General features: G+C 32.5%; 1 protein-coding gene and 1 non-coding gene across 2 annotated transcripts in view; one reads left to right on the top strand and one right to left on the bottom strand.

Moving 5' to 3' along the window:
- The window catches only part of LOC105790855 (callose synthase 3), a 30,511-nt gene extending 27,119 nt beyond the window's left edge, over nucleotides 1-3,392 (bottom strand). Inside the window, exons 1-7 of the mRNA XM_012618643.2 lie at nucleotides 3,270-3,392; nucleotides 3,112-3,149; nucleotides 2,614-2,859; nucleotides 1,722-1,822; nucleotides 548-672; nucleotides 339-432; nucleotides 69-179 (exon numbers count right to left, since the gene is read on the bottom strand). Coding sequence (XP_012474097.1) covers nucleotides 69-179; nucleotides 339-432; nucleotides 548-672; nucleotides 1,722-1,822; nucleotides 2,614-2,800 — 618 coding nt within the window. The 5' untranslated portion in view covers nucleotides 2,801-2,859; nucleotides 3,112-3,149; nucleotides 3,270-3,392. The remainder of the gene's footprint in view (nucleotides 1-68; nucleotides 180-338; nucleotides 433-547; nucleotides 673-1,721; nucleotides 1,823-2,613; nucleotides 2,860-3,111; nucleotides 3,150-3,269) is intronic.
- Nucleotides 3,393-24,604: 21,212 nt separating this feature from the next.
- Nucleotides 24,605-24,711, top strand: LOC128032335 (small nucleolar RNA R71). Its single transcript, XR_008188462.1, has one exon. It is a non-coding gene; the product is annotated as a small nucleolar RNA R71 (small nucleolar RNA).
- The last annotated feature ends 2,826 nt before the right edge of the window (nucleotides 24,712-27,537 follow it).

The raw sequence follows: 27,537 nt of genomic DNA, 5'->3' as shown, positions 1-27,537 counted from the left end.
TGGTAAATAACAATATGAGAAAAGGGAGAAGTAAATTTTTAGTTCAAAAATACAAATTCAAAACATACCTCAGGGTATTGCATAATAGCCTGGTTTGCACTATCAGGATCAAGAGGAAGGATGTTGTAGGGGACCAAAATTTGTGTTTGTTCTGCAACTTTATCTTGAGCTTCCAAAATCTGCATAAACCCTAATAATTATAACCTCCTTCACATATAGAATTTTGAAATTAGTAGTTCATAATTTTCTAGCAAATTAATCTTAGCTAGTGAAAGATATCTACATCAAACAAGACACCATCAAAAAATGATAACAAGTCAAGAAATCTAAAAGAGTACCTCACGGTCAACTTCAATAGATTGTGTCAAATTGACAGCCTTTAAAACCTCAAAAAGAACATTCGCAGTCTGGTATGCTTTAGTGAGTTGTGCCCTACAAAGGAACAAAAAATTTACCATCAAATGAAAAACTTCGAATAAAATTTCCACAAAAACTCATCCAAATAAGTTGAATATTAAAAATATCACCATGTAATCTGATGACTTACCGATCAGCCTTATCAGCAGCATTTGTCAAGGCCTGGATGTATTTTTTGTAATAGTGTTGATAAAAACTTTGCATTTCACGAGCATCACTTTTCTTAACCCTTCCCTGTAGAGTTGGATCGTTCTCCTGTAATAACAAGATCATATCTCCTCATGAGAACAATAACAAAAAAGGGATGTGAAACTAGAAGTATAAACATGTACAAATGAAAACATGCAAGGATGCTTTGATAGTCTAATCTGGAAACTTCTAAGAACTACATAAGATCAAACAAAATAATATGCTTTGCTAAAGCCATTAAGTATCAGATAAATTAATTTGAAAATTCCAGCTCATGATGATTTTTAAACAAATATTGCATGTCCTTTTCTATGTTCCAGGGAAATATAAGCAATTTGTCATGATTCATGAACAATAAATGTCTATTGTCACAACTAAGCCTCACGTCACAAATCACTGTTGGAATATAATCACCCTTGGGCTTATCAGCACAAAGCATCTAATGCAAAGTTATGTATGAGCTAACATAAGTTTCCATAAAAAGAGATAAGAACAAAAATTCATAAAGCAAAAAGGACAAACAAGCTTACAACAGATGCGTCCCATGCATGAGAGAAAGGAAGAAGAGAGACAGTAATTTAGAGCTAGTTTAACATAGAGCCTCAGAGGAATTCTAATACAAGTGAAATTGAACAAGCAGATAAGCTCATTCTCAATTAGCCAATTTGTGAAAAACCTTCTGGCGTGCCTAGATTTCCCAAAAAACAGAAACAAACTGCAGGAATGGTAAATCACATTCATAAGAAAGAAGCCAAAAGCCTGGAACCGACTTTCAAGTGATCCCAAAGTTCTAAAGAACAATTCTAACAACAACAACAAAATTTATTATAAAACAGTCTATGTTCTCCCTCCCTTGTATAAAGCATTATAATTTCTGTATGATAACTCTTACTCCAAGAACATGTTTAACAAAATACAATTTTTTGACGGTGTGATAGAAGTAAAGTGAACGGATGATTCATTATTTGCCCACAGATAATTAAACCCCAATGCTTATAAAGCACACCATTATTGTCACACTAATCTACCCAAATTGCAAAAACATTTCTACATTTCAAAGGCCCTTCAAATATATGCTAAGAAAAATCTTTAGATGAAAACACAACTATACTCACTCTTTCAAGACGCTGAAGGAGTGCTGTTTTAAATTGGCGAACACCACGTCCACTAGAAGTGGGATCCAACCTGTGAGCTTTCTCAAATGCATAGAATCGGCCTACAAAGAATACCATAAATTCTACTTAAAACTCCAGACAATATAACAGAATCACACAGCTCGTAACCATGAAGTAAGAAGCAGATTAGAGCAAGAATGAAAAGAAATAAGCTATTCCAAGATGCTTATTACTGAAAATAGACATATAAATAAACATGCTTATAGATGTAAAAAGTATGTTACAAACATAAAATAAGGAATTTTATATATCAGCCCCAAAGCAAAACTATGTAGTGATGTCAAACATCCACTAAATTACCGACACTCTAAAAAAGTATGATTAAGATCTTGAGGACGGGAAAAAGTATTATTTCTTGACCATTTGGGCGAAATAACAGATCACATTTTTATATTTTTTTAGATACTCCTAATATAGCAACAATAGGTCCAAAAAATCCATTTTTAAACAAAACAGCCAAAAGCTAGCTAGGTATATATTCCTAACCAGAGTAAGTATCTTAACAAGAAAGTGATGCAACTAAAAGCAAAAGTACTACAAAAATAATTAACTCAGTGAAGTAGAAAACAGCATGCACCAACATGTCAAGAGACAAGACATTATGTATATCTTCACAGGTATGTGCAAAAAACACCGAATGTATATCCAGCAGCACAATAAGGGTTAACAAAGCTGGTTAGATTTATTGTTATTCAAAACTGCTCCAGAATAAACCTAGCTCATACTAACAGCTAGAAACTGACATTAAAATAATACTGCAAGTAACAGCATTAAGTAAAAATCACGCAAAAACCATAATCATATATGAAAGCAAACTAAATAAAAAACTTACAGAGGTAAGCCACCCTTGGGTTGCTTGATTCGACCTCATTGGCAACACGGAGAATGGGTGCAATCTCGCTAAGAGAAGATGGCACCACCTCACTGTCAAAAGCGGTCTCTCCTAGATTACCAGCAGTCTGCGTTCGGGTGATCCGCCTCATCAGCTGTGACTGATCTGACCCCCTGCTAGAGGACATTTTTGCCCTCGTCTTCCACTCAAAATCTCAACAGAGTAAAAAGGAAAACACTCACTTCCCTGCGACATAAAAAAACATCCTTTTAGAAACATATAAGTACAACATCAGAACCAAAATTTAACCCCTAGCTCAACTTAAACAAACAAAACAAAACAAAAAATTCAGAAGCCAAGAAAGCAAAAGCAAGTAAATCTAGCATTCGAAAGAGAAGAAAAAGACGGGTGAGAGCAAAGAAACTACAGTAACGCCAAGTAAAAATTAACAGAGCAGGCAAAGGTAAATAAAGTAGCTGGGAAAAGAAAGTGAAGTACCAGATCACTAGAAAGAAGATTTTAAGCTACTAAACCATCTGCATAAATAGGAACAGGTTAAACACTGGAACAGTAAAGGTAATGTGAGGAGAAAATTAGAAAGAAAAACTGCATTCTAGAGTGAGAAACAGAAGGGCGGCTACTTTAAGCTACTTAACCTCAATGGAAGCAAAGCAGAGAGTGAAGCTAAGAAAAAACACAAGTCTACATTACAACCCACACCTAAGGTCTTTCTGGTAAGTGGATTCAAATTTCCAAAAAGTGGTAAGATTCTTTATGATCTCAAGTAAAGTTATTGGGAAAAAAGAAAAAGTAGCCGTTTCAAAACCATGAAAGGACCATTTTATCCTCAGTAAATTCATTATTATTCAATATTTACTGATACTATATTTCATCCTCGGTGTTAGAAAAGGAAAAGGAAAATCAACGAGAGATAATGTATAGTAATTTCAGAATTCTCCCCTTTTTGTTAGGTAGCGCGAAAAAGATTGAATTGGTAGTAAATTAGAAGTTTGATTAAAAGAAAGAGGTAAGCATCTTAAAAAGAAAAAATTTCATAAGATCAGATCCAACGGTTGGAGATGATTGTCTGTTTGCTTTGTCCTTCTGTTTCCAACTGGACCCCACAATCACACAGAAATTCTTTTGCAGTTAAACTTAATGATGCAAAAGGTAAAATAATATTTTTAGCTCTCAACATTTATAATTTTTTTTGTCAATTTAATTTTTATCCTTTGAAAACACATTAACAATTCTAAAAGATTTTAAAAATTAACTTTTTTGCATATTTTAAATAAAAACTTAAAATTTTATTTTTAAAAAAATTTTAATTTAAAAAAATTGTTTTAAAACTCTTCAAAATTGAAAAAACAAAAATTATTTTAAAAATATAAAAAATTTATAATTTAATGTTATCTATACCAGACTGGCCAGTCGGGCTGGTTGGATTGGAAACCAGTTGGGTATTGGTTGAGTGAGAGGTAAAAATTTGGTTGACTAGTAAATTGATAAAGACTAGTTACATCGAGCCAAAAAAATCGGTTGAACCGACAGTTGAACATATTTCTAACTAGTCTAACCAATTTGTTCTCAAAATGACCGATCTCACAGATTCAAAGTAAATAAATTATTAAAATAAAATTATTAAAAAAATTATAAAAATCAGTTCAACGGCTTTTTAGCTCAACTCAACAAGTTCGTACTAGATTATGGCTCAACAGGTTTTTTAAAATTTTAAACTTTTTTAGCCCTCAATATTTATATGTTTTGTCAAGTTGGTCCATGCACTTTAAAAGTATGTAAAGCTTTTTTTAATTTTAAATTTATTTTTTATATATATTTTAAAAATATATATAATAAAAAATTATATTTTAAAAAAATCAAATATATGGAAAAAAACACAAAAATTATTTAAAAATAAAAAATAAAAATATTTTATTTAAAAATATAAAAAAATTCAATATTCAATATTATCTAAATTAAGATCGATTAGATCAGGAATCGGTCAGGCTATTGGTCCTATGAGAAGTAAAAAAATCGATTGACCCATGAACTCGTACCAGTTGGTTGAATCGAGCTAAAAAAAACCAGCTCAAACAGTTTTTAATATTTTTTTTAATAACTTTTTTGCTTTGAACCAACCAAACTAGTCATTTTGGGAACCAATTGGTCAAACTAATTCAAAATCAGTTCAACTACTAGTTCAACCAATTTTTTAGCTTGGTTCAATCAATCCATATTGATACGCGAGTCAACCAATTTTTACCTTTCCAGACCGATACCCCGATTGGTTCTTGGTCCAACTGATCTGATTGGCCAGTCCGATCCAATTTAGATAACATTGAATTTTGGATTTTTATATTTTAATTTTTCTTTTATTTTTAAACAGTTTTTATTTTTCATAATTTTTTTTATTTTTTAAAAATTATAATTTTTTTGTTTTTATTTAAAATATAAAAAATATTTTTACAACTTTTTATGTACTTTTAAAGGGTAAGGATCAAATTGACAAAAATATAAATATTGAGAGTTAAATTTTATTTTATCTTTGACGCCGTTAAATTTAATAACAAAATTACATGAAGAGATCAATAATTTTAAATAAAAATTACAATAACTCAAAATCTCAAAAATTAAAGTATAGAAACTAAATTTTAAATTTTAAAAAACAAAAATATTTCAACGCATTTAAACCTTAATAAAAATGGAACCTTTCATTAGTGGATTGTTTAATATAAAGTTAATTACTATTTACAATTATAATTTTCATAGTTTATATTTTCCACGCATTTAAACCTCAATAAAATGGGCAGCTTTCGTTAGTGGATTGTTTAATATAAAGTTAACCATTATTTACAATGCATCATTGTTATCCAAGTTATAAGAAGTCGTGATTCGACATAACCTTTTTATGATAAACATTTTCATATGTCATATCATTTTATCCTTTATACCTAGATTGGACACAAGTCACGATATAGTCACACTTATATAGTCCAACCTCATATTTCTTGATATTCTGAATAGACTACAATAAACAAATAAGTGTGATATATCATATCAATTTATTTGAGTATGGTCATACATTTCTAGTCTCACTTTATCAAGTGACCTAATATATTACTCCCATTATGTAGGAGATGATCAATCATATCTCATTACATGGACTGTGGTATACCCAACATCAATATTTATAGTATAACCTGTTACGGTAGACATTTGACTGTATCAAAATATATAACCCACGATGTCGAGACAATGATGATCTCAAGTCTGAAGATCATATACATAGTTATCACTATGAGTAATGTTTGTGACTATTGCATAATAATCCAAGAAACATATTCATGGTGGGTCAGGCTAGTATGTTGTTCTCTAACACATACTTATGTATTGATTTTGACATCCCTATGTCAATGACAACACTTTGTCATCAATCAACTACACATTAGTCTTAATGCATCATTATAGTCTAAGCCCACAATAATAATTGGCTAAGGACCTTTTAAGAATAATCATATTATTCTCAAGACTTTATTATTAATCAATTTATTTATATACATAGAAAAAGAAATTGAAATAACAATGGCATTGCTTATATTAATAACGAGGTAAAATGAGTATGTAATTACAACCATCTCATAATTGGTCTTTGAGCATACTTTAACACATATGACCTTTTGATCAGAGTGTCGAGTTTCTACTGAGCAACCATCAAATTAATTATCCTAGACTATTAAACCAAAACAGTTTGGCCTCCAAACGTGTGCTCTACTTTGTCTATCATCGCTTTAGTGGAATCACAACTCTTTAGTTGTTTTTGTAAGGTATTTGTCACACTTGCTAGTATATAGTAACGAGCTATCTTATTATATTCCTTCTAACAAATTCTTACCCTATGTTTATCATAGCTTAGGACAATATCGAGATTTTTTTTCCAATCTTTATAGTTGTTTCTGTACAAGCCCATTTTTTGCTCGGGCCCATTACCAAAATTAAATAACCCAATAGCCAAAAACACTAACCCAGCAAACAAACCCAAACTAGGCCCATTACCCAAAACCCACCTAAACTAACAAACCCTAGCCCAAAACCCATAACAGAAAAAACAAAACAATTTCAAACCCTAGGTGCGCCGCACCTAGGGTCTTCTAGCCCGGCGCCGCCACCATTCTGTCGCCGCCACCGTTCTGACGCCGCGCCGCACGTAGGGGGGATGCTCTTCTTTTTCTTTTTGTAACATTTTCAAGGAAATAAAAGTAAAAAAAAATCAAAAGGTGGTTTTTTTTCTTTCATTTTTTTCGCATCTCTACTTTTTTTTTATACTCGTTCATATTATTTTTATACATATATACATACATATATATATTAAATACAGTTTATATTTGCGAAAAATATAAAAAAAAGATAAAAATTTTACCATTTTGATTTTTCGGCCACCGATGGTGATGCGGTGGGCCGACGATCCCCAAAGGCCGGATGTAGGAGAGAAGGAAGGAAGGGATTTTTTGGTTTTTTTTGGAGAAAATAATGGTTGAAATGGTTTTTTGGAAGAAAAATAGGGTTTAAATACCTTGAACAAAACAGCACCGTTTTACCCTTAGGGTCGGTGCCAAACGACGCCTGCTTTTGGCCTGATTTAGCTGATGTTTCCGACCTAGAGGGGAAGATCCGCTTGTTTTCTTAAAATGGTTTATTTACGCGCGCAGTTCCTCCTGTTTTTCAAAGCATTACAATTTGGTCCTATTTTGTTGTTTTCTTTTATTTTGATTTAGCCCTAAGATTTTACTTTTGTTTCATTTTAGTCCATTGAGGCGCTGCGTTTTAGAACTTTGGGTTTATTTTCTGTTTCAGTCCTTCCCTTTTTACGCGCGCCGTAATTGGATCCTTTTCGTTTTCCTTTATTTCAGATTGGCCCTATATGTTTTATTTCATTTCGATTTAATCCCTTTTTTAGCGTTTTTTATTATTTAGTCAATTTTTGTTAACTTTATTATTTTAATGTTACCATTATTATTATTATTATCATCTTTATTATTATTAATATCAATATTATTATTATTATTATTATATTTCCATTAATAATTACTTATATTTTAAATATATGTGCCGTATTATATTATAATAAATGTATATAAGTGCTTATATATATATATATATATCATATAATTTATTTAATATATATATTACTTTTATATATATTTATTTACATATATCTATGTACTCATTTTCTTCACGAATATATATACATGCTCATTTTTATTTTATTTTAATGACTTTAAAATATACATATTTTATAATATATACATGCTCATTTTTCATATTTTATAATTTTCTTATATCTTCCTTTATTTTTTATGTATTTATTTATATGTTCATTTTATGCTATAATTTGTTTATTTATTTATTTGCTATGATATATGTATGATTGATTTAGTATTCGTTTTTGTTCATTTTTTTACATAATCATGTTTATTATTCCATCATGCATATAAATATCATATTTCAAAAAAAAAGGAAAATATTTCTAATTGAGGCAATGTTTTGCGTTTGGAAATTCGAGAAAATATGCCCTAAGGTGCTGGGTGTCGATTTTTCTCGTTTAACCAAATGGCTTAATATCCTTTTAAAAATTCTAAAATAAGGCAATGTTTTGCGTTTGAAAATTCGAGAAAACATGCCCTAAGGTGCTGGGTGTCGATTGTTCTTGTTCAACCAAATGGCTTAATATCCTTTTCAAAAATATTAAAATAAGGCAATGTTTTGCGTTTGGAAATTCGAGAAAACATGCTCTAAGGTGCTGGGTGTCGATTTTTCTCGTTTAACCAAATAGTTAAATATCCTTTCAAAAAATTTCAAAATAAGGCAATGTTTTGCGTTTGGAAATTCGAGGAACGTACCCTAAGGTGCTGGGTTTCGATTTCTTGTTTAACCAAATTGCCAAATATCCTCTTGAATTTTAATCCATGCCATTCGTGTTTTTTTAAGGATCGTATTTTAAATCTCTTTAAAGTTTTCAGTTTTTCGACACTAAGACATTAAGTAATCAACTAGGTACCAATTTTGGACGTATCGAGGGTACTAATCCTTCCTCGTGCGTAACCGACTCCCGAACCCGTTTTCTGAATTGCGTGGACCAAACTTGTTGTTTTAATAAAATCAAATCATTTATTAAAAACAACCACTTTTCAAGGTGACCCAATCACACCTTATCAAAAAGGATTGGTGGCGACTCCCATTTTCGTTTTCATTTTCCAAAACCCAAGTCGACCCCATTTTCATCCAAAAAATGGTGTCAACAGCTTCCATTCAGTTTGTTCTTAGTTAGGATATTAATTGAGGGAGTTGGTGTAATTTTTGAATTGAAAAATAAAATGTCCATCCCTTAATTATCATGTATTTAAGCAAATATTCCAAAATTTTGCAACATACATATGCTTTTAAATAATGCATGTGTCATGCATTAAACCTTGAAAACATTTGTAAGCTATTACAATGATAATTCATACACTCACTAAATTAAGTTATTGTAGGGCAATCTTAACCAACTAGTAAGAACATGGATTTCCATCTAATTAATACGTGAACTTAATTCATTAGACATTCACACATACTAATAATCGTTTCACTTTTGGTCACTATTCTAACTTAAGTAGAGCTTCGTGGGAAGTTGCTTAACTAGAATAATCTTTAGTGCATAAGCATAAACTAGACACCCATCATAAATATGTACTACATATGAATCATCATGGGACAATCTCAACGAGTAACATATATGAGTAGTTATCCTCTTAAGGAAATCTCCCTAGTGAAGTCCTGCATTATAATACTTATCGTGGGGTGTGTCTAGGGTAAAATCGGCTTGAAGTATTACCTTTTGAATCAGGTGCCCTAAGTATAGTATATTTTTTTGTATACTTGTAATTTTTTTGAACATGCTGGTTTAATAAAATTACTCATGAATTACTTTAATTCCTTTTGTATATTGTCCTCAATGGTTTTTGCACGCAAAATAAAATAGAAGCAAATATTAGCTTGCCAATTGTCTAATATTTAACTAATACTAAGCAGTATTATGTAGTAGGATCTTAATACAAAAAAACAACAACTTATATTCGTAGTTGAATCTAAACATGTCCTTAGTCTAATCGAGAATCAGAAATCAATTGAAAGACTAATATGCCGTGTATCAAGTCCAATTGGGGAGATGTTTTATCTTGGGCATCAAAGTAAATGACTCCCAAAAGATAGAGACATAGATGTGACTGACTAGATTGACAGTACATTACATATGACCCAAGTAGAATAGATCCTAAATCTGTTAATAGATTTGTTCACTTGTGACGTTCATAGTGTGACATACCTTAATCCTCAGTGAATGATTGACAATGTATGTGTGACTCGTATACTTTGATATAAATAAAAGCCTGAGTTCGAATATATAAAGAATCAAAAGTTGGTATGTTGGGTATACGACTTCTACAGTATGTAGCATCATTCACAATACGGGAATTCATAACCCAAGAAATGGGTAAATGATATCCTCTCATTGCCATTACATGATAGATGAAAATATACGTGGCCACGGGTCATTTTTCTTTTTGATGAACGACCTGATTACTATTTGATAGTAATTGACTTTTCATAAAGGAATATGTTGTAACAACCCTAAATTCAGTGGTGTCAAAAAATTTAATTTTGAGACCCCAATTTTGTAAATCGAACATTAAATATTTACAAAGTTATTGTATGGGTGAATTGAATTTTGGATAGGTAATTTTGTAAAATTAGTGGCTACTTAAGGTACAATGACTAAATTGTAAAAGTGGTAAAAGTTCAATTACTATAGATTTTAATTAAAAACATGGAATAAAGATTAAAATGACAAATATACCATTTTAATATATATAGTGGAATGATAGGTTGATTAATTTCATTATAATTTTGGTAAAAATGAAATAAATAATAATTTGTAAAATAACCAGATATAGTGGAAGGAAATAGAAGACTTCATCTTCTCCATACTCTCAAAATTGAAATTGAATAAAAGAAACAAGAGCTCAATGTAATTGTAGGGTTTCAAAACTTTCAATCAAAAAATAGTTAGTGCAATTTAGTCATTTTCTTGTAATTTTCATACTTTTAAGATTATGAGAGTTTAATCTAGCTAGCCCATGCATCAATTTGTGAAACTGTTCAGGTTTTAGAAAGTTACCATTAATGATTTCTTGAAGTTTTAGGTGTTAAATTGCTTGAATTTAAGATTAGATTTGAAAAGGGACTAAACTGTGAAGTTATTTGATAGTTTTGTACATTAGGGATTAAAATGGACAAACTATAATTTTTTATAGAAATGAGGAATAGGGGGTCCCTAATGAGAAATAATGAAATCAGATGTTGAATTTGAGCTTTAAATTGAAAGATATGTTAGTCCTAGTTTTAAGGACTGACTTGAATACAATACAAACTTTGTATAAAATGATGATTGATTGTGAAATTGATTGAATATTAATGACATTGTATGTTTATGTTAATCCGTAGCTAATGTTGACCTAGATTCCTCGAGAGGGAAGGGAAAAGCTAAAGCCGTCAACGAATAGCTCGGAGTTTTAAGTTTGTATTTCTACAGTTCAAATTGTTTAAATTGTTGCATAACTGCATAGTATAACATAGTAAGATATTGAGGGGAGTTGGGATTGATAAGTTGATTTTTATTGGCATGAAAATGTTGATTTTTGAAATGAAAGACTAAATTGAATAAAAAGAAAAACAATATAAATTGATTAAAATGTGAAATTGAATTGGATTTGGACTGATTCATGCTATTATATGAATGAAATGATCATTTGATTAATGAATTGAATATGATAAATTGTGAATTGATTATAATTGTAAATTGAATGGTTGTTACCCTGTTAATTGTTCGGGCAGAGTTAGATATAACTGGTATGCAATAGAATAGATCGAGTACAGGTTAGTACGAGTTACTTTGACTACGAGTCGATGAGTGCTGGGCACATTTATACTTCGGTTATATCGATGAGCGTAGGGCACAATTTAATTACTTTGGCATCACTTAATGAGACACTGGGTGCCAATTTAGTGTGTTGGTTGGATCCGCGTTTCCGTTCGAGTCCGACTCAGGTTAATAGGGACTCAAAATAAAAATGTGAAAATGGTATTTAAAATGAACTACTACTGTGAAATATTATGTGAACCAGAAGATTGGTACATAGTGAATGAATCAAATGACCCTATTTGAAATTTGATATGTTAATGTGAATATTCCCAACTTAACCTTTGTTGTGTGGATTGATTCATAGAATATAAATGTTGTAATTGATAACATGATTTGCATACAATAGCTTTACTTGCATTGATCTTTGATTTGTTGAAATACAACTGAGTTTATTACTCAGCACACAGTTTTGTTTTATGTGCGCAGGTTAGGTTAATATGAGATCTTGATTATTGACATCAGCATCTAGACGAAATCCTGAACTCAAGAAAGTTGGTGATTTTCTTTTGTTATTTAATTGACATGTACCTAGTGAAGTCTCTTGTATTTTGCTATGTTGTGATGTTTAATTTAGAATTGGTTAATGACATATAACTATGTTTTGCAAGTTGGTCTGTAAAGTGGTATGTCTTGGTTTTTATGTTAAATTTTGAAGGTTGATAAATTAGGAACATGCATGATTGAAATGGGAATATAGAATGAATGAGTTAGTATGATCAAATGTTAAATTGAATGGTGGGAATTAGGTGCTTATTTGAAGATTGTATATTTTGGTTGATTGAGAAATGGTTGAGTTTGAATGTGAGGTACCTTTTCAATTGGTTTGTGCAAGTTTTAAGTGTTCATATACGCACCAAATTGAATAGGTTTGTTTTGGACATGAAATGGGTACCAAAATGGAGGATTTTGACATATTCGACACTAAAGTATCAGTACCTTTGTAAAGATATCGATTAGCACTTTTCAAGAAATTTTTTCAAGAAACAGAATCTCAAAATGGTATTGATACCGAACTAAAGTATCAATAATTTATATTAGAGTACCGATACTTTACAAAAGTATCGATACAATTGGCTTTTGTTAAATTTTGGCAAAACATCGAACCATAAAATGCTATCCATACAAAGGTGTCAATATCAGTACTTAGAGTTAAGTTTCAGTACTATAAGATTAGTATTGATACCATTTGATTTAAGTTGATTTTTCTGAACATCGAAACTAAAAATGGTATCATTACCTATAAAGGGTATCGATACATGTTCATAAAATTAAAATTTGTGCAAATTGGTCCTATTTTCATGTTCGGTTTAGTAATTGGGTTTTCGTATGCTCAATTGAGTCTCGGAAAGGTTTTTTAATGTGTAATACTGTATTATGAATTGTTTGAGTGTTTAAACGATCTTAAATTAAGCGATCTTAATGGAAGTTGCTGCAACAACAAATGTGACATTCAGTTACTCAAACCCGATGATCGGGTTGGGTATCGAGGTGTTACAGATGTAATGGTTAGCATGACATAAAATAGGAACATATTTGTAACACCCTATACTCGACTCGGTTGCCGAGCCCAAGTAATAGGATGCTACATCAAACATTAAACTCATACATATTTACATAGTCTCAATTACGTACAATAGTCGTCACATTCAAACATTTATAGGAGTATTAAATGTAAATCGCTTTAGGCAGCATCCAAAATGACTTAACAACCATTAATCAACATTAGGAACAATTTAAAAATGTGCTTAGGAACCATCTAATAAATTTTCAAAGACAATCACGTCGGTATCAATACTAAATCGCAGGTATCGATATTTACGAAGATAGTTGTCGAACCATTAATAAAATCGATACCATTTTAGCATTATGTTTCTCCTCAAATTTTATAACCAAGCAAAATTATCAATACAAAGCAAAAGTATCTACATTTTCATCCGGAGTATTGATACTCGAAGAAGGGCATCGATACCAAATTAAGCTACTAACTTCTTGCACATTTGTTTCAACATCAAATGCCCCGATTATCGATACCTCTGTACATTTCACCCAAAATCACAACAAAATAGGATATTTAACATATTCAAACATTTATCACTTCAACATGCATCCACCACTCAATATTCAACAACAAAATGACCATATTTGAAGTTTAAAACATCATCAATAATTCAAGCCAAGACAGAACCAATAACATAATATCAAATATCAATCAATTCCTAAAAGTCCAAAATCATATCAACCATTTAAGACATAATAATAATCAACCAAAAATGTCAATGATCGACTGTTTAACGTCATAACAATAATGTGCAAGCATACACTACTGATGCAAGTATAGTAAATAGATATGAGTCTGTGGAATATTGATCATACGAGGATGGTTGTCTTTTGTCTATTAATGTCAGTGCAATAAATAGATAAAATGAGATAAATTGTGAGAGTAGTTTTCGAGCAATAACTTGAAAATAATAAGATAAAATATGATAGTGAGAAACTAGGATCCCCAACGTGAATATTCAAAAGAATGCTAAGTGCTCACAAGGTAAAAAGGATAGATGATGGTTGATGCATTAAACTGTAATGAATATCTTACCAAGATTAACTTCTATATTTAATCTAAGACTTAAACATGCACATTAACCCCACCTTCCGATGTTGGCAATGGAACACTATTAAGAACAAAATGGATTAAATTCCTCTAATCCTCAAGCAACTTCTGTTTTCATGCTTTTTAGCTTGAACTGTCACTGCACCTTCCAACGTCAGTGACCGTAATAACATTTCCATGCTAAAAATATTCAAACCCAAAGATTAAATCGTAGAAGCAATATTGAATAAAATAACATTTAACCCAGAAATCATGTGTACTTCCAAACTAACTTGAAATAGAAAGTAATCACCAGCGTTTAGAAAAGGAAAATAAAAGAAACAAGTGGAGAATACTATTCCTAGACAACTCGACTTGGATATGTCTATTCCTCCTTGTGTCGCACTTAGGGCTCCTCGTTAAGAGCTAGTCTGCATCCTTTTCACGTCGATTCACCCGTCGGAGCTTAAGCCGCCATAGTCGAAAGCTTCAAGAGGTAAGTTGAAGAAGATAATCTAAAAAAAGCTCTATCTTTTTTCTTTTGCGAATATTTATATATTTTCCCCAAATACCCCAGGTGTCCTTTCATCCGAATCATGCTGCCTCTGTACGTACAAGTTAGTTGTACCATAATGGATAGCTGTCAGGTGCAGCGACAATTCTGGGCACAATCTGAAATTAGTCATGCAGCGACATCAATACCAAAATATGACAAAATTAAGGATAAATAGGCTGAGATCCCCTAAGTTATAAAATGTAATTTACTGAACTAAAAATGCTAAAATATGTGCTAAAATAATTAAATGGGTACAAATTAACCAATAAGTAGAGAGAAAACTTATGTTCTTTCTAGTACTATCACACCCTCAAACTTTAGTTTTTACTTGTCTTCAATTAAAATAGAAACTAGCAAGGCTACACAAGAATTCACTAAGACAAATGTTCATTCTAGAAACTTGAATCACCTAAAATCCAAATGAATGAGTCACATTCAGATTACAGAATATTGTATCGAAAATACATAAGTATGAATGAATAAGATTGCAACTACATTAAAACCAGTACATGCTTTAAATCTTAAATTCTATCTACCAATACAACATTTATTGTACAGTATATGTCTTTTTTTGTGAATAAGGGATATCGTTGAATTACCATACCCTTGTTCTTGAGAAGTGACGATGGAGTGCAATAAACCCCCAGAGAATACGTAATTACACCGACACACACTTATGTAGCGAGAGCCTTTGGCCAGATTCATTTTTCTAACGCTTGCATTGGAGTGTCCTTTTTTAACATTTCACAATACACCCACTTTGGAGTGTCTCTTATTCATAAATATATACATATGAGTAGTTATAAAAGGCAGATTCATTCAAGATTCAAGGAATGCTACTAGTCATCCATTACTAATGCTACCTAAATCATTCATCAAAGAATTGAAGATACCACATTCAGTCAAATTTATCCAACTCATTTATTGATAGTTCACATGATTCAAGAATTAAGCATCGAATGTAACAAAAATTTTCAATACATTTGTATTGACCACAAATAAACCTTGTATGTTTCATTAATATTAATATTTTTTGAAATGCGGATATATTTCTAAACCCCATATGCATTCCCCAAACTTAAAGTTTGCATTGTCCCCAACGCACTAAGATTAAAATGCGATGATAATAAAAATACAACTACACTGTTCATTAACAAAATGAAAATTACAGCTACATGTAATGCATGAATACTATAGCTAAAACTTAAAATAAACTAACTCAATTTTCCTCGACCATCAATGTGGTTGCACGATGTTTCTTCTTTCTCCTCTTTTTCTCCTCCTTCTTGTGTTTTTTGTCTTTGGAGCACTTTCTCTTCTTTTCTTTGGGCTTCGCACAGTCTTCGGATCACTCTTCAGTTTTTGGTGCTGCCCCGGTATCATCGGCTACTTCTAGTGTAGGAGGGGTCACCTTGAGTGGTCTGGTATAGACCACTATCGCCAATGAATTGTCAATGTTCTTAGCAGATTCTTTCTCAATAGCTTCTTTCTCAATATTTTCTTCCTCAACCATCTCGTTCACAACGAAAAAATAGACTTTCTTCTCTCCCACATCAACTTCCTCCTCAACAGCAGGCATTTCTTGACCAGCAAGGAAGTCACCCTCGACCAGGCTATCAATCTTTCGCATACACTCCTCAACGTCCTTTGAGTCCTCTTCTTTCTCAACATCATAGATGTGCACAATGGAAAGGTATTCTCTCGATTTATCTAGGTCCCCTAGGTCATATTCCTCGATGGAAGGTTCATACTTTCGGATAATCGGTGGGAATACTGGAACTTCTAGGAGTGGGGTCAGGCATAACTAACGTAATGTGGCTACAATAAAATTGTTATAGGCCCTGGTATAAGTGTAGAACAAAATTTGTGATCTGTCCATATCCTCTATTATCGCGACAAGCTTGATCTGCTTATTGCCGATGGAATTGGCCAACTTTTCGATATCCTTCATTTTGCGCAACAACGATGTCTCTACAGTTAGGTTTGTTCTCTTAGTCTTTGCCTTGGTTTTTCCCTTCATTGTGTTTCTAGTCTTTTCCTCCTTTATTGTTGACGTATCTTTGCCACGAGTCATTCTTTCAATAGATGCTTCATTGATCGGGCTCTTATTTTTTAAGACTTTTTTATCATCACGGGGCATGATCCCTTTCTACTGGCACAGTAGCATCACTAATGATGGGAAAACCAAAATTACAATTTGCTTTGTAGTGCAGTCAGCAATTTCTTGGTCGAGTATTAGACCGACATCAATCCTTCTGCCCTTGACAATAGAATGTATGAGGCACATTCTATTGAGGTTGACTGCGGTGCTGTGAGTGGATGGCAGTAACTTGCAGTTGACAAAATGAAACCAGATTTTACTTTGCAGTGCCAGGAAGCGACGGTGCATCGTATAATTCTTTTGATGTGGACCCGTCCAGAATGCTTATTCGACACATAAATCCCTCACCAGGAGGTCCCTTTTGTCGTCTGTGATGTCCTCAATAAACTTGGAGTGTTTGTCGACATCCACCTTAGTGCTGTACAGCTCATTGATTTTTGTATCTTCCCATGAGATTAAACCTTCACGAACAAAGATAAACTCCAACTCATGGTCATAAAGATTAGTGTAAAACTCACATACCAATGAAGGAGAATAGCTTCTAGGATGCATGCAGAAAGTTTCCCACTTCAACTTAGAGATGGTTCTGGAAACTTGTTTGCCCAAGTCTTGCTGTTGCGAAAGGAGAATGCCCTGTTATGGGTGGAAATTTCGCTTTAAGATGTTGTTTTGAAATCGATCCTTGACTGCTTTCAATTAAAAGATCACTGACTCCTTTTTTTTTAGCATGAAGGATTCTGACTCCTGAACTGCAATTGCAGAGGATGAGTGTTCTTCAACAGGCTTGGTAGCTTTCTTGACCGATCCTCTCGTTCTTGTCATATTTTTTTTGTTTTGTGGTGAAGATGATTTAAAGGTGTAAAGGTATCAACTTAGGGAAGAGAAAGTTAATAAAAATGGTTGCCTGGTTGTTTCACAGTCGGCACACTGAAGAAGGGTTTAGAGTGAGTGAAAGAAGAATATTGAAAGACGTGATTTTTGGAAATGAAATAAAGCTTATGGGAATAATTACGTCCAATAAGGAAAAACCCTAGACTCAGCTTGTATCGGACCTTCGGAATAAATTCATTCAATTTCACCAACTTATTTTGCATTTTGAGTCTAAATGCTCTTTGTACATCTATATTCTTTTGAGTACATATGCTCTCTTTTTTCCTTTTTTTGAGCATATTATGTAACACCCCTAACCCGTATTCGTCGCCAAAATAAGGTTACGAAGTATTACCAGAATATACAAATCAAATATAAATATTTCGTATCATTTAACATATATATAAGAAACTAATTATTACCGCTCATATTGTCCCTTATATAAGCCCTTAAGCCCCAAAACATGCATTAGAAACAAGTCGGGACTAGACTGGGCACTTAGAGAAATTTTTGCAAAATCTTAAAATTTTTCCAAGGTGCAGGGGACACTCGCCAGTGTGGTCAAGCCGTGTGGCTCACATGGCCAAGAGACACGCCCGTGTCTCACGTTGTATGGGTATTCGAAATAGGGCACACGACCGTGTCCCAACCCTTGTCCGTACCAGTGTAACTCTCTGACTTGGGTCATACAACCAAGTCACACGCCGGTGTGCTAGGCCGTGTATAGGTGCAGGGGTCACACGGCCAAGCCACATGCTCGTGTGCCAGGCCATGTGATCAATTCTGAGCATTCTATTTTGAAAATTTTAAGATATAGGGGACACACGGCCAGAACATATGACTATGTGCTAGGTCTTGTGTCAGACACAGCTGAGACACACGCCCGTGTCTCTGCTCGCATGGACGAAAATAGGCCATTTCCAAGGCCACTTTTCTCACCCAAATTTTCCTTGCACCTACATTAACAATTCAACACATTCCCTAGCCAATTCAAAACATTTAAACCAAGCCAAATCCAAGTCTTATGCATTATATATTACTTCATATAACGAAGTATACAAATTTACTTACTTACCTACTTGATCAAATATTCATATACATAATCCATACTCACTTCAACTTCAATCTTTTTGCCATACACATTAACTAGATAATACGTACATATATACATCAATATATATATCAATCTCAAGCCATTTCAAATGGCTAGTTACATCCAAACATGTATGTGTCAACATTGACTAATTAACCTATACATGCCATTATAACTAAAGTTGTTTTACTAAATATACCAAGATGAGCCGATGGATAGTTTGATGATATCTCCGCCAACCTTCCAATCCAACGAGCTTTCAAGTTACTATAAAATAGAGGAAATAAAATAGAGTAAGCATTTTATGCGTAGCAAGTTCGTATAACGAGAAATTTTACTTACCATTCAATTACATTAAGGTAAGTATTCAAAGCATATTCAAGCAATTTGGCCAAAAGCCCTAACACATATCCTTATCAAACATGTTACTTAAGTCATGTAATTCACATGAATATCAAGAAACCTATTTGAGCTCATCAATAATCTATTTCCATATGCTTATACTTTTCGCGTCAAGTATTCATGAAACATGTACAAATCATATCCTTGTATTTCAAGTATAAACTCGTAACAATTTATCTCAGATTCATATAATCTCATATCGAAACTTTACCAGTTGAATCATTTAAAATATCAAATCTATAATCCATCAATTCATATTCGGGAGTGCTCATTAAAGCACATAATCGGGAAGCCCTCTCTCGAGCCATATAACGGGAAGCTCATGTGAGCTATGTAACGGGAAGCATATCCGGGCTGTATAGCGGAAAGCTCATAAGATCCATAATCAGGAAGCTCATGTGAGCCAATAATGGGTAGCTCCGAAAAGCCATTAATCGAAAAGCTCCGGATAGCCATATGTCGAGAAGTTTAAGCGAGTCATATCGGGAAGCTCACGAAGAGCCATATAATGTGACGCTCATAAGAGTTGTGATGTGTCTACAACACATGCAGAATCACAACCAATCGTGATGCTTCGAAGAACTATTAACGTGAAGTTCGCAAGAACCATATAACAAGAAGCTCGAGAGGGAAAATATCGGAACGCTCTTTCGAGATGTGGTGTGTCCGCAATATATGTAAGACCACAACCATTTCGGGAACCCTGTATCCATCGAATTTCTTTTGCTCAAACGGGACTTAATATTTATCGAGTATTGTCGAATATGTGATCAATTTTATATATTTATGAAATTTATACAATTCACATATACAACATTCAATTCAAACATATAAATATACATAATTTAGTTACACGAACTTACCTCGACAAATGTTTGTGTATTTGTTATCTACAAATCTGATATCTTCTCTTTTCCTCGTTCTAAATCTGTATTTGGTCTATCCGGATCTATATAAATGAATTTAACATCAATTCATATTCAATTCAATCCAATTCACATTTTAGGCAAAAATACCATTTGCCCTTATACTTTTGATAAATTACGATTTCGTCCTTAGGCACGGAAAATGAAATTCATGCAATTTAATCCTTATTCCAAACCTAACTAATTTTTACATATAACATTTACAGCCCATGCATTTCATAAAATTTAGAATTTTTCCATGAATTTTACAACTTTACAATTTACTACCATAAATTTCATAATTCATACATACTCATCCTTGGAAAAACCCTAGTGCTTTGATAATTTTGCAAATTAATCCCCGAGATAGCTAGATTAAGTTATTACAATCTAGGAAACATAAAAATTACTAGAAACGAGACAAGATTACTTACCCAATTAAGCCAAATAGGCTTGCTTGAGTTCTTTTCTCTTAGCTAGGGTTTCCATAAAATAATTTGGGAAAGATAATGAAAAAGATGATATTTTCATTATTTAATTACTTATCATCTTTTATTATTTTTGCTTTCCAATTTAGTAATTTTCTTTTCTTAATTTATCATGGATGAATCATCTTACTTATCTACTAACTCCTCTTAATGGTATATTTTCCATATAAGGACCTCCAATTTTGAATTCCATAGCTATTTGATACTTATAGCTACTAGAACTCAACTTTTTTATTTTATGCAATTCGGTCCTTTTATCAATTAATCATGTAACTGGTAAAATTTTCCTAAAGAAATTTTTATACGATATTTCTATCATACGGTAGACCATAAAATAATTTTAAAATAATTTTTCTTACGGACTCGGGTTTGTGGTCCTGAAACCATTATTCTGATTTCACTAAAAATGGGCTGTTACATATTATTATATGTAGTAAAAAAAATTTTGAGCATTTGATACTTCCTTTCAACTCCCCCAAACTTATTTTCGGAGAATATTTTGGATAGACTGAATCTAATGTTTGGGATAATTTAGAGATAATTATGAGAGAAGTGATGGCATAATATTGCAATGGTTCAAATAAAATCAGGCCATATAGTTTCAAAGTTGGGTTTCAAGGGATAAATATTCGTTAAGGTTAGCTTGAAAGGCTCAAACGATCCAAAAAAAAGTTTGCATAAGTCATTTTCAAAATTCCATGCTTCATAGGATTTCACCTCAAGAAATTACTAAGTCAATTCTAGAGACAAACTTTCATGCATGTCTAGCTCTCCTAAAGTCATAAAAATTTTATGGTATAATTACAAACTTTATTAAGAATAAAATTTATGTCATAGTTCAGCTAAAATATTGAAGTTTATTTATATTGAGAATAATAGAACTTTATTTATATTGAAGTTTAGCATAATTAACAAAAAAATCAAATTTTTGAACAAAATATAACTTAATCATAATTATAAGAATATTGTATTCTGAAAAAAAAAACTAATTCAATTTTTGGTCCCCCTACTTAAAATGAACAGTGTCCCCATTGTTAAAAACAATAGAGAGAATGAAAATATATAAGTGAATAGATAGTATACACCAGGTAGGACCTAAGGAAAAGGAGGTGAGTCAAGTTTGACTGCTTAAATACCAAGCTTTTCCTAAGTAAATCCAATCCTAGACATATACATATCTATTGCCACACTTCTTATTTTGCAACTTGTTTAATTTTTATGATTTCAACCTCTTGTTTTATTCTGTAAGAAATTGAAATATCTAAAAGAACCTAAGCCTAAAAACTTAAAATATCCTTAGGAATAAAATAAAATAAATTAGAGACAAGATCCCCCCTTTTATTTATTTGCAGACCCCTCAGAATTTGACTCATCTTTCGCTTTATCATCCTTGTTTTTTCTTGAATCGCCTCGTTCCTTCTTTGACATTGGAGTCTATGGATCGAATATAAAGTCTGGAAATTTAGACACAAAAATAAACGGGTTGTGAAAGATTTTCTTAAAAGCATTAAGTCATCCCATATTTTTGAATATCTCTAATAAGATTCTTGCTACCACTACATATGTTGCATAATAGCCTTTATAGTAGACTATTCACTTTGTGGAATGGTTCTAGATGAAGGGACCCTTGGTGTTGGAGTTAGAAATTATGTTAAGGGAAATTTCTATATTGGGTAGCTAGGTGAGTAGCCGATGGTAAGGCTTAGAGTTGGAAAGGGTGGTAGTTTTAAGGATTATTTAGGTGCGGTAGTTTGTGGCTTCGAACCAAGGTGTTTGGGGTGGTGTTTTAGGGAGTTAAGCACTACGTCATTAAGGGGTGTATGGGGCTACCTGAGAGTGGCAGTGGAGCAAGGTAAGGGCTATAGGGTTGTGTGGAAAAGGGTTAAATATTTCCCTTCCTAGTAGTGTCTTAAGCCCAATGGTAGCTCATTTTTGGATCCTAAGCTCTTGTTCTAAAAGTAAACTAAAAAAACTCAGAGAAATTAATGCTTGGGTTAAAAGTTGAACCTTTATTTAACAAAACAAATGCTTAAATTCTTTGGGCTACTTAGAAAAACATTTTTCAAAAAATTACATTAAATTAAACTCCTAGGAAAGACTTGAGGGGTCACAGATGGTCCCGCTTAAGCCCCAATCTCCTAGGTAGAATTTTAATTAAGTAATGACCCAAAAGAAATTTTATCTAAGTTTACCATTTTATTCAAATGAGAAAAAAAAACTAAAAATATAAAATAACAATAGAGAAAGAGAAGATCACTCCCTCCATTTTATTCTGGATCGTCATGAACCATGGTGGTGTCAAATGGTCATTTGTCATACCAACCATACCCATCTAGGAAGTAATCATATTCTTTCCCATCAAATCTACCCAACATCTTATTAGGGAAAGAAAACTCGAAATGATCTTTCCTGTAATTCCTACAAATCCTCCAACTCGTAACTCGAATATATGAAATAATTCATCCAGTACCCTTCTTGTGACTTTCCAAAACCACAAGTGCCTATTCTTCTTGATTTTTTGTGAACTCAACTAAAATAATGATAGGTCAAGTCGAAGACAGACCCAAATAGTCATATTTCAAATGAGGAGACAAAATCTTTAATTCCAATTTAGCTAGCTCTTCAATCAATGACTTTGGTTGCCTATACTCCTGAGATGATAACTCTAATGGTTCGAGTGGAACTTCTTGAGTGAATTCCTTCGATTAGCTTCTAACAAATCCAAACATTCCTTGTCTTCATCATCACTTGGAAAATCTACCAGTAGAATTTGTTCTAACAGATCGTCTAAAGAATTGAGCTCCAATTCTGTAGAAGCCAGCGATTCCATCTAGGAAATAGTTGAGTCATCTTCAACTACATCTTGGGATTTAGTAGCATCTAAGTCATTAAAAGTCACCTTGTCATCAAAATTTTCTTTCAACTGATTATCCTGTTACTACTTCTAGATTCATTAAGGATATAGTGGTGATGAAATTTAGCTTTGACAAGATAGCTCTTATGTGGCAATTTCTCTGTATCTGACAAAGGTGTTAGATTATCAGAACTGACTGGTTGAAAGTTTACCTTATCAAGGATCACCAAATTTGACTTCTGTGAAACAGGAGTTTCAACATTTGGTTGAACTTCCTCTTCATCTTGAGCTACAATAGGCTAATCTTAAACCTCAACCACCTTGGGCTCTAATGTCTTTCCACTTGGCAAAGTGACTACTTTGCAATGTTCTTTACCCGAAATTCTTAGATTTTCTGTGATGCTCGGCAAAATACCTTAGGGTCTACTTTTGAGCTCATTGGCTAGCTGTCTTACTTGGTTTCCTAAATTCTTCAATGTTGCTTCTTGGCTTTAGATTAGATCATCATTCTTTGCTATGTACGGCTTCAGCATATTCTCAAGATTACTTGAAGATTCAGTTGGTAGGGTTTGTTACACTTGCTGAGAATATTCTGGTGGATAATTTGGTTGAGAGGGCATAGAAGAGTCGCTATGGTCTGCCCAATGATTACTCCATGGAAAAATTGGATGATTCTGCCATGAAGTGTTGTAAGAATTTGATTGCAGACCATTCCAATTATAATTTCCCATGTAATATTTTGACTCTTGATTCGATGGGAAATTTTCAAAGAAATGGCTATCTTTACGGTATTCACAAGAAATATTCTCGAACTAGTTTGGCTACTGATTGGTCAGATTACCATTGAAAATATTTTTTTTCTTAAGCATAGAAGACATAGAGGATACCTGGGCTACCAAAGAAGCCAATGTGTCTATTTCATGTACTCCTGCTACTCGTCCTTCTAAGGCTGCTCCGTTGGTTGGCCACTAATACTTACTCCTAGCAATTCTTTTAATAATCTCGTAAGCATCATTATAAGACTTAAAAATAAGGGCTTCATTTTCTAAAGCATCCACCATTGTTCTAGTATGAATATTGAGACCAATATAAAAAGTCTCCATTTGAATGCAGTAAGGAATGCCATGATGAGGGCACTTTCGTAAGAACTCGTTGAACCTCTCCCATGCCTCATATAAAGATTCTTCGTCAAGTTGCTGAAATAAAGTGATTTCATTTTAGAAAATGAAGTGATTTCATTTCAGATCTTGGCGGTTAGAAATGGAGAAAAGTATTTCATTAAGAAACGTCCAGCCAACTCTTGCCGTGTAGTTATGAAACCTGACGATAGGGAGTTTAACCACGCTCGTGCTCTATCTCTTAATGAGTATGGAAATAATCTTAGTCTCAATGCGTCCTCGGTCACCTCGACTAGTTTGAATGAGTCACTCACTTCCATGAATAGTCAAAGATGAAGATGTGGACCTTCAGTAGGCATCCCACTATATTGACCCGTATTTTGCAACATTTGGAACATGACTAGCTTTAGTTCTAATTGCGGTGCCTCAATTTCAGGTCTCACAATACTCAAATTGAGCTCGTTGAAGAGAGGAATGCATATTGTCAAATGGTGCAGTTTCTGTCATCGACAACAATAATTGGATTGTGAGTATTATAAGAGAATGCTCCTCCTTGTTTTAGGTTTTGATTGTTGAAATTCATCTCTTCACTTTCTTCTTTTTTGTTTGAAAGTCCTTTCAATTTCAGGGTCTACGTGAGTAAGTCAATAATTTGATCAATACTCATAAACACCTGAAACAAACACAAAAAAATATAAAAAAATATTGGAATTAAAATTTAACAGAAAAAAAGGCTAAAATGCAAAACTAACAATTTAAAAAATAATGTCTTTTAAAACAGTCCCCGACAATGATGCCAAAAACTTGGAATGACGGAAATGTGAAAGTGTACACAATCGCAACAAGTAATAAAGTGACAAGTAAATGCGAGTTATCGTACCCAGAGGGACTGTCAATGAAAAATATTTATGAAATGTAAATCAAACAATTTGGTTATAGAAAAAATATTTTGTTGTGAAGAAGTGATTTAAAAACTAAAAATTAACTAAGTAATAGAAATAAAAAGTAAAAATTCCAAAGCACGATTTCAAGAAGAGGAGTTTTAATCAATATGAAATAATTGTGCTAGATCGATTACATTCGTTAACTTAGAATTATTAAACCCATGTTCATGTTGTTACAAATATTTTCACAACAACTTGGTAATTTGTTAACTACTACAAATACATACTTACTAAATTAACCAATCTCTTGAACATTTTTCAATGCCAATGCAAATAATTAATCAATCTTCATAAGCATATATAAGATTAAGTGAGGTAACAATATATTTATATATTGAAACAGTTTAATCACAATAATTTTGCAAGTTATGCAAGGCTAATGTACGATTTATTACCGTCATTAATTTAAACTTGAGCTACCTTAGAAGATTAAACATGCACCAATTAAATATTGTGTCAATTAATTATAATTTTAATCATTTAATAATTAATTCATTGGTTACCTTACATTTTATAATGCAAGTATAACATAAACATGATTTTATTTAATTGAAGAACTTACCAAGGCTTATAACAACACAAACATGATTTTAATAATTGAAGTGGACATAATGCAATCAATCTAATACGAATTAGTTTAATCCATTTTAATTAGAACAAAAAAAAGAGAAAACAATTATTCATATTCATGATCACAACATAAACAAGAAAATTAAAGAGAAGAGAATTAGGAAGCAAATCCAGTATTTCTCTGAAGCCAAGTATTTCTCATTGTGTTGAACTGGGGCATCTATGAACAATTGAATGATGCTATTTCAAGGTGGAATAAGGCTCTTTTTCAAGAGGGAAATCGACAAGGGAAATGGGAAAATAAGGAAGGGAATGGAAGAGAGAAAAACAAGTAATGGAGAAAGATGTGTGGGAAATGAAGGGTGTGTTCAATGAGGAAGGGAAGAGGGGTATTTATAGGTGGGAATGACTGCTAAAAATAGCAAATAAATAGTAAACACTTCTCTTCCCTAGGCCAGCCACATATGGTGCAAGTTTGAATGGCTCAAACTTGCTATTTTAAGCTAGGGGCAAAAATTTAAAGGCACGAAAAGTGAAGGGGTTTGAATAGGATTTTAAGGAAACTTCAAGGGTTGTTTTGCAAGTGTTGAAATCAGCTAAAATCAGCTGATTGGGTTAGCTCTATGGACGGTTTGGGCTTCCCCGTTTGTTAAGTGGATCAGTCTTCTTTACTTAGCATAATTAGACCTCTGTTCATCTTTAAGCTTATAATTAATTTTTAACCCAATTAATTTTGGATCAAAATTAATTATAAAATATTTTTAATATATATTTTTGGACCATCCATGGTTGGAAAATATTATTGGCCTTACTCTTGATCACTTGATGCATAACATTGTCCTAACGGTTCAAGCCTCTCGAGGTGTCAACTGAGCCAATTTTCACCTTTTGTGTAAAACTGTCGAAAATAAACCAAATTTGTGTAAATTTATTCTAAATTGAAGGTTCATAATAACTTTAACGAGCGCTATTATCTTACATAGTTTTTAGGTTTATGTGATTAAACTGTTTCAAACATAACCCGTCCCTGTTACTTCACATAAATACTAAGAAACTCTTAGTTTAATATGATCAGTAAAATGCATGTTTCACTAAGTAAAAGATTCCGAAAGGAATTAATTTGGTTTCCAAACTTATGAAAGATCGCGTTGTCATGGAATGTTTTCCGAACATTGTTAAGCATGATGAAAATGAATCAAGTTGACTAATGTAGTTATCCTAGCCTATTCATGTTATTGATTGTTGAAGTTGTGTTTGTGCTGCTAAATCCATTCATACATTTAGATAATTTGCATACTTAGATTAAAATTGCATTAGGGATTAATTTTGCATCTAGTTAAATTAATCTAGTTTAATCATCATCAATCAAATTATTGTGTTTTTATCACCAAATTATTAACTTATAATTTTACAACTAGCC

This window comes from Gossypium raimondii, chromosome 8 (genome assembly GCF_025698545.1).
Source record: "Gossypium raimondii isolate GPD5lz chromosome 8, ASM2569854v1, whole genome shotgun sequence".
Lineage (NCBI taxonomy): Eukaryota > Viridiplantae > Streptophyta > Magnoliopsida > Malvales > Malvaceae > Gossypium > Gossypium raimondii.
The sequence above is the reverse complement of the archived record's forward strand: the minus strand, read 5'-3'. Positions and strand labels throughout refer to the sequence as shown.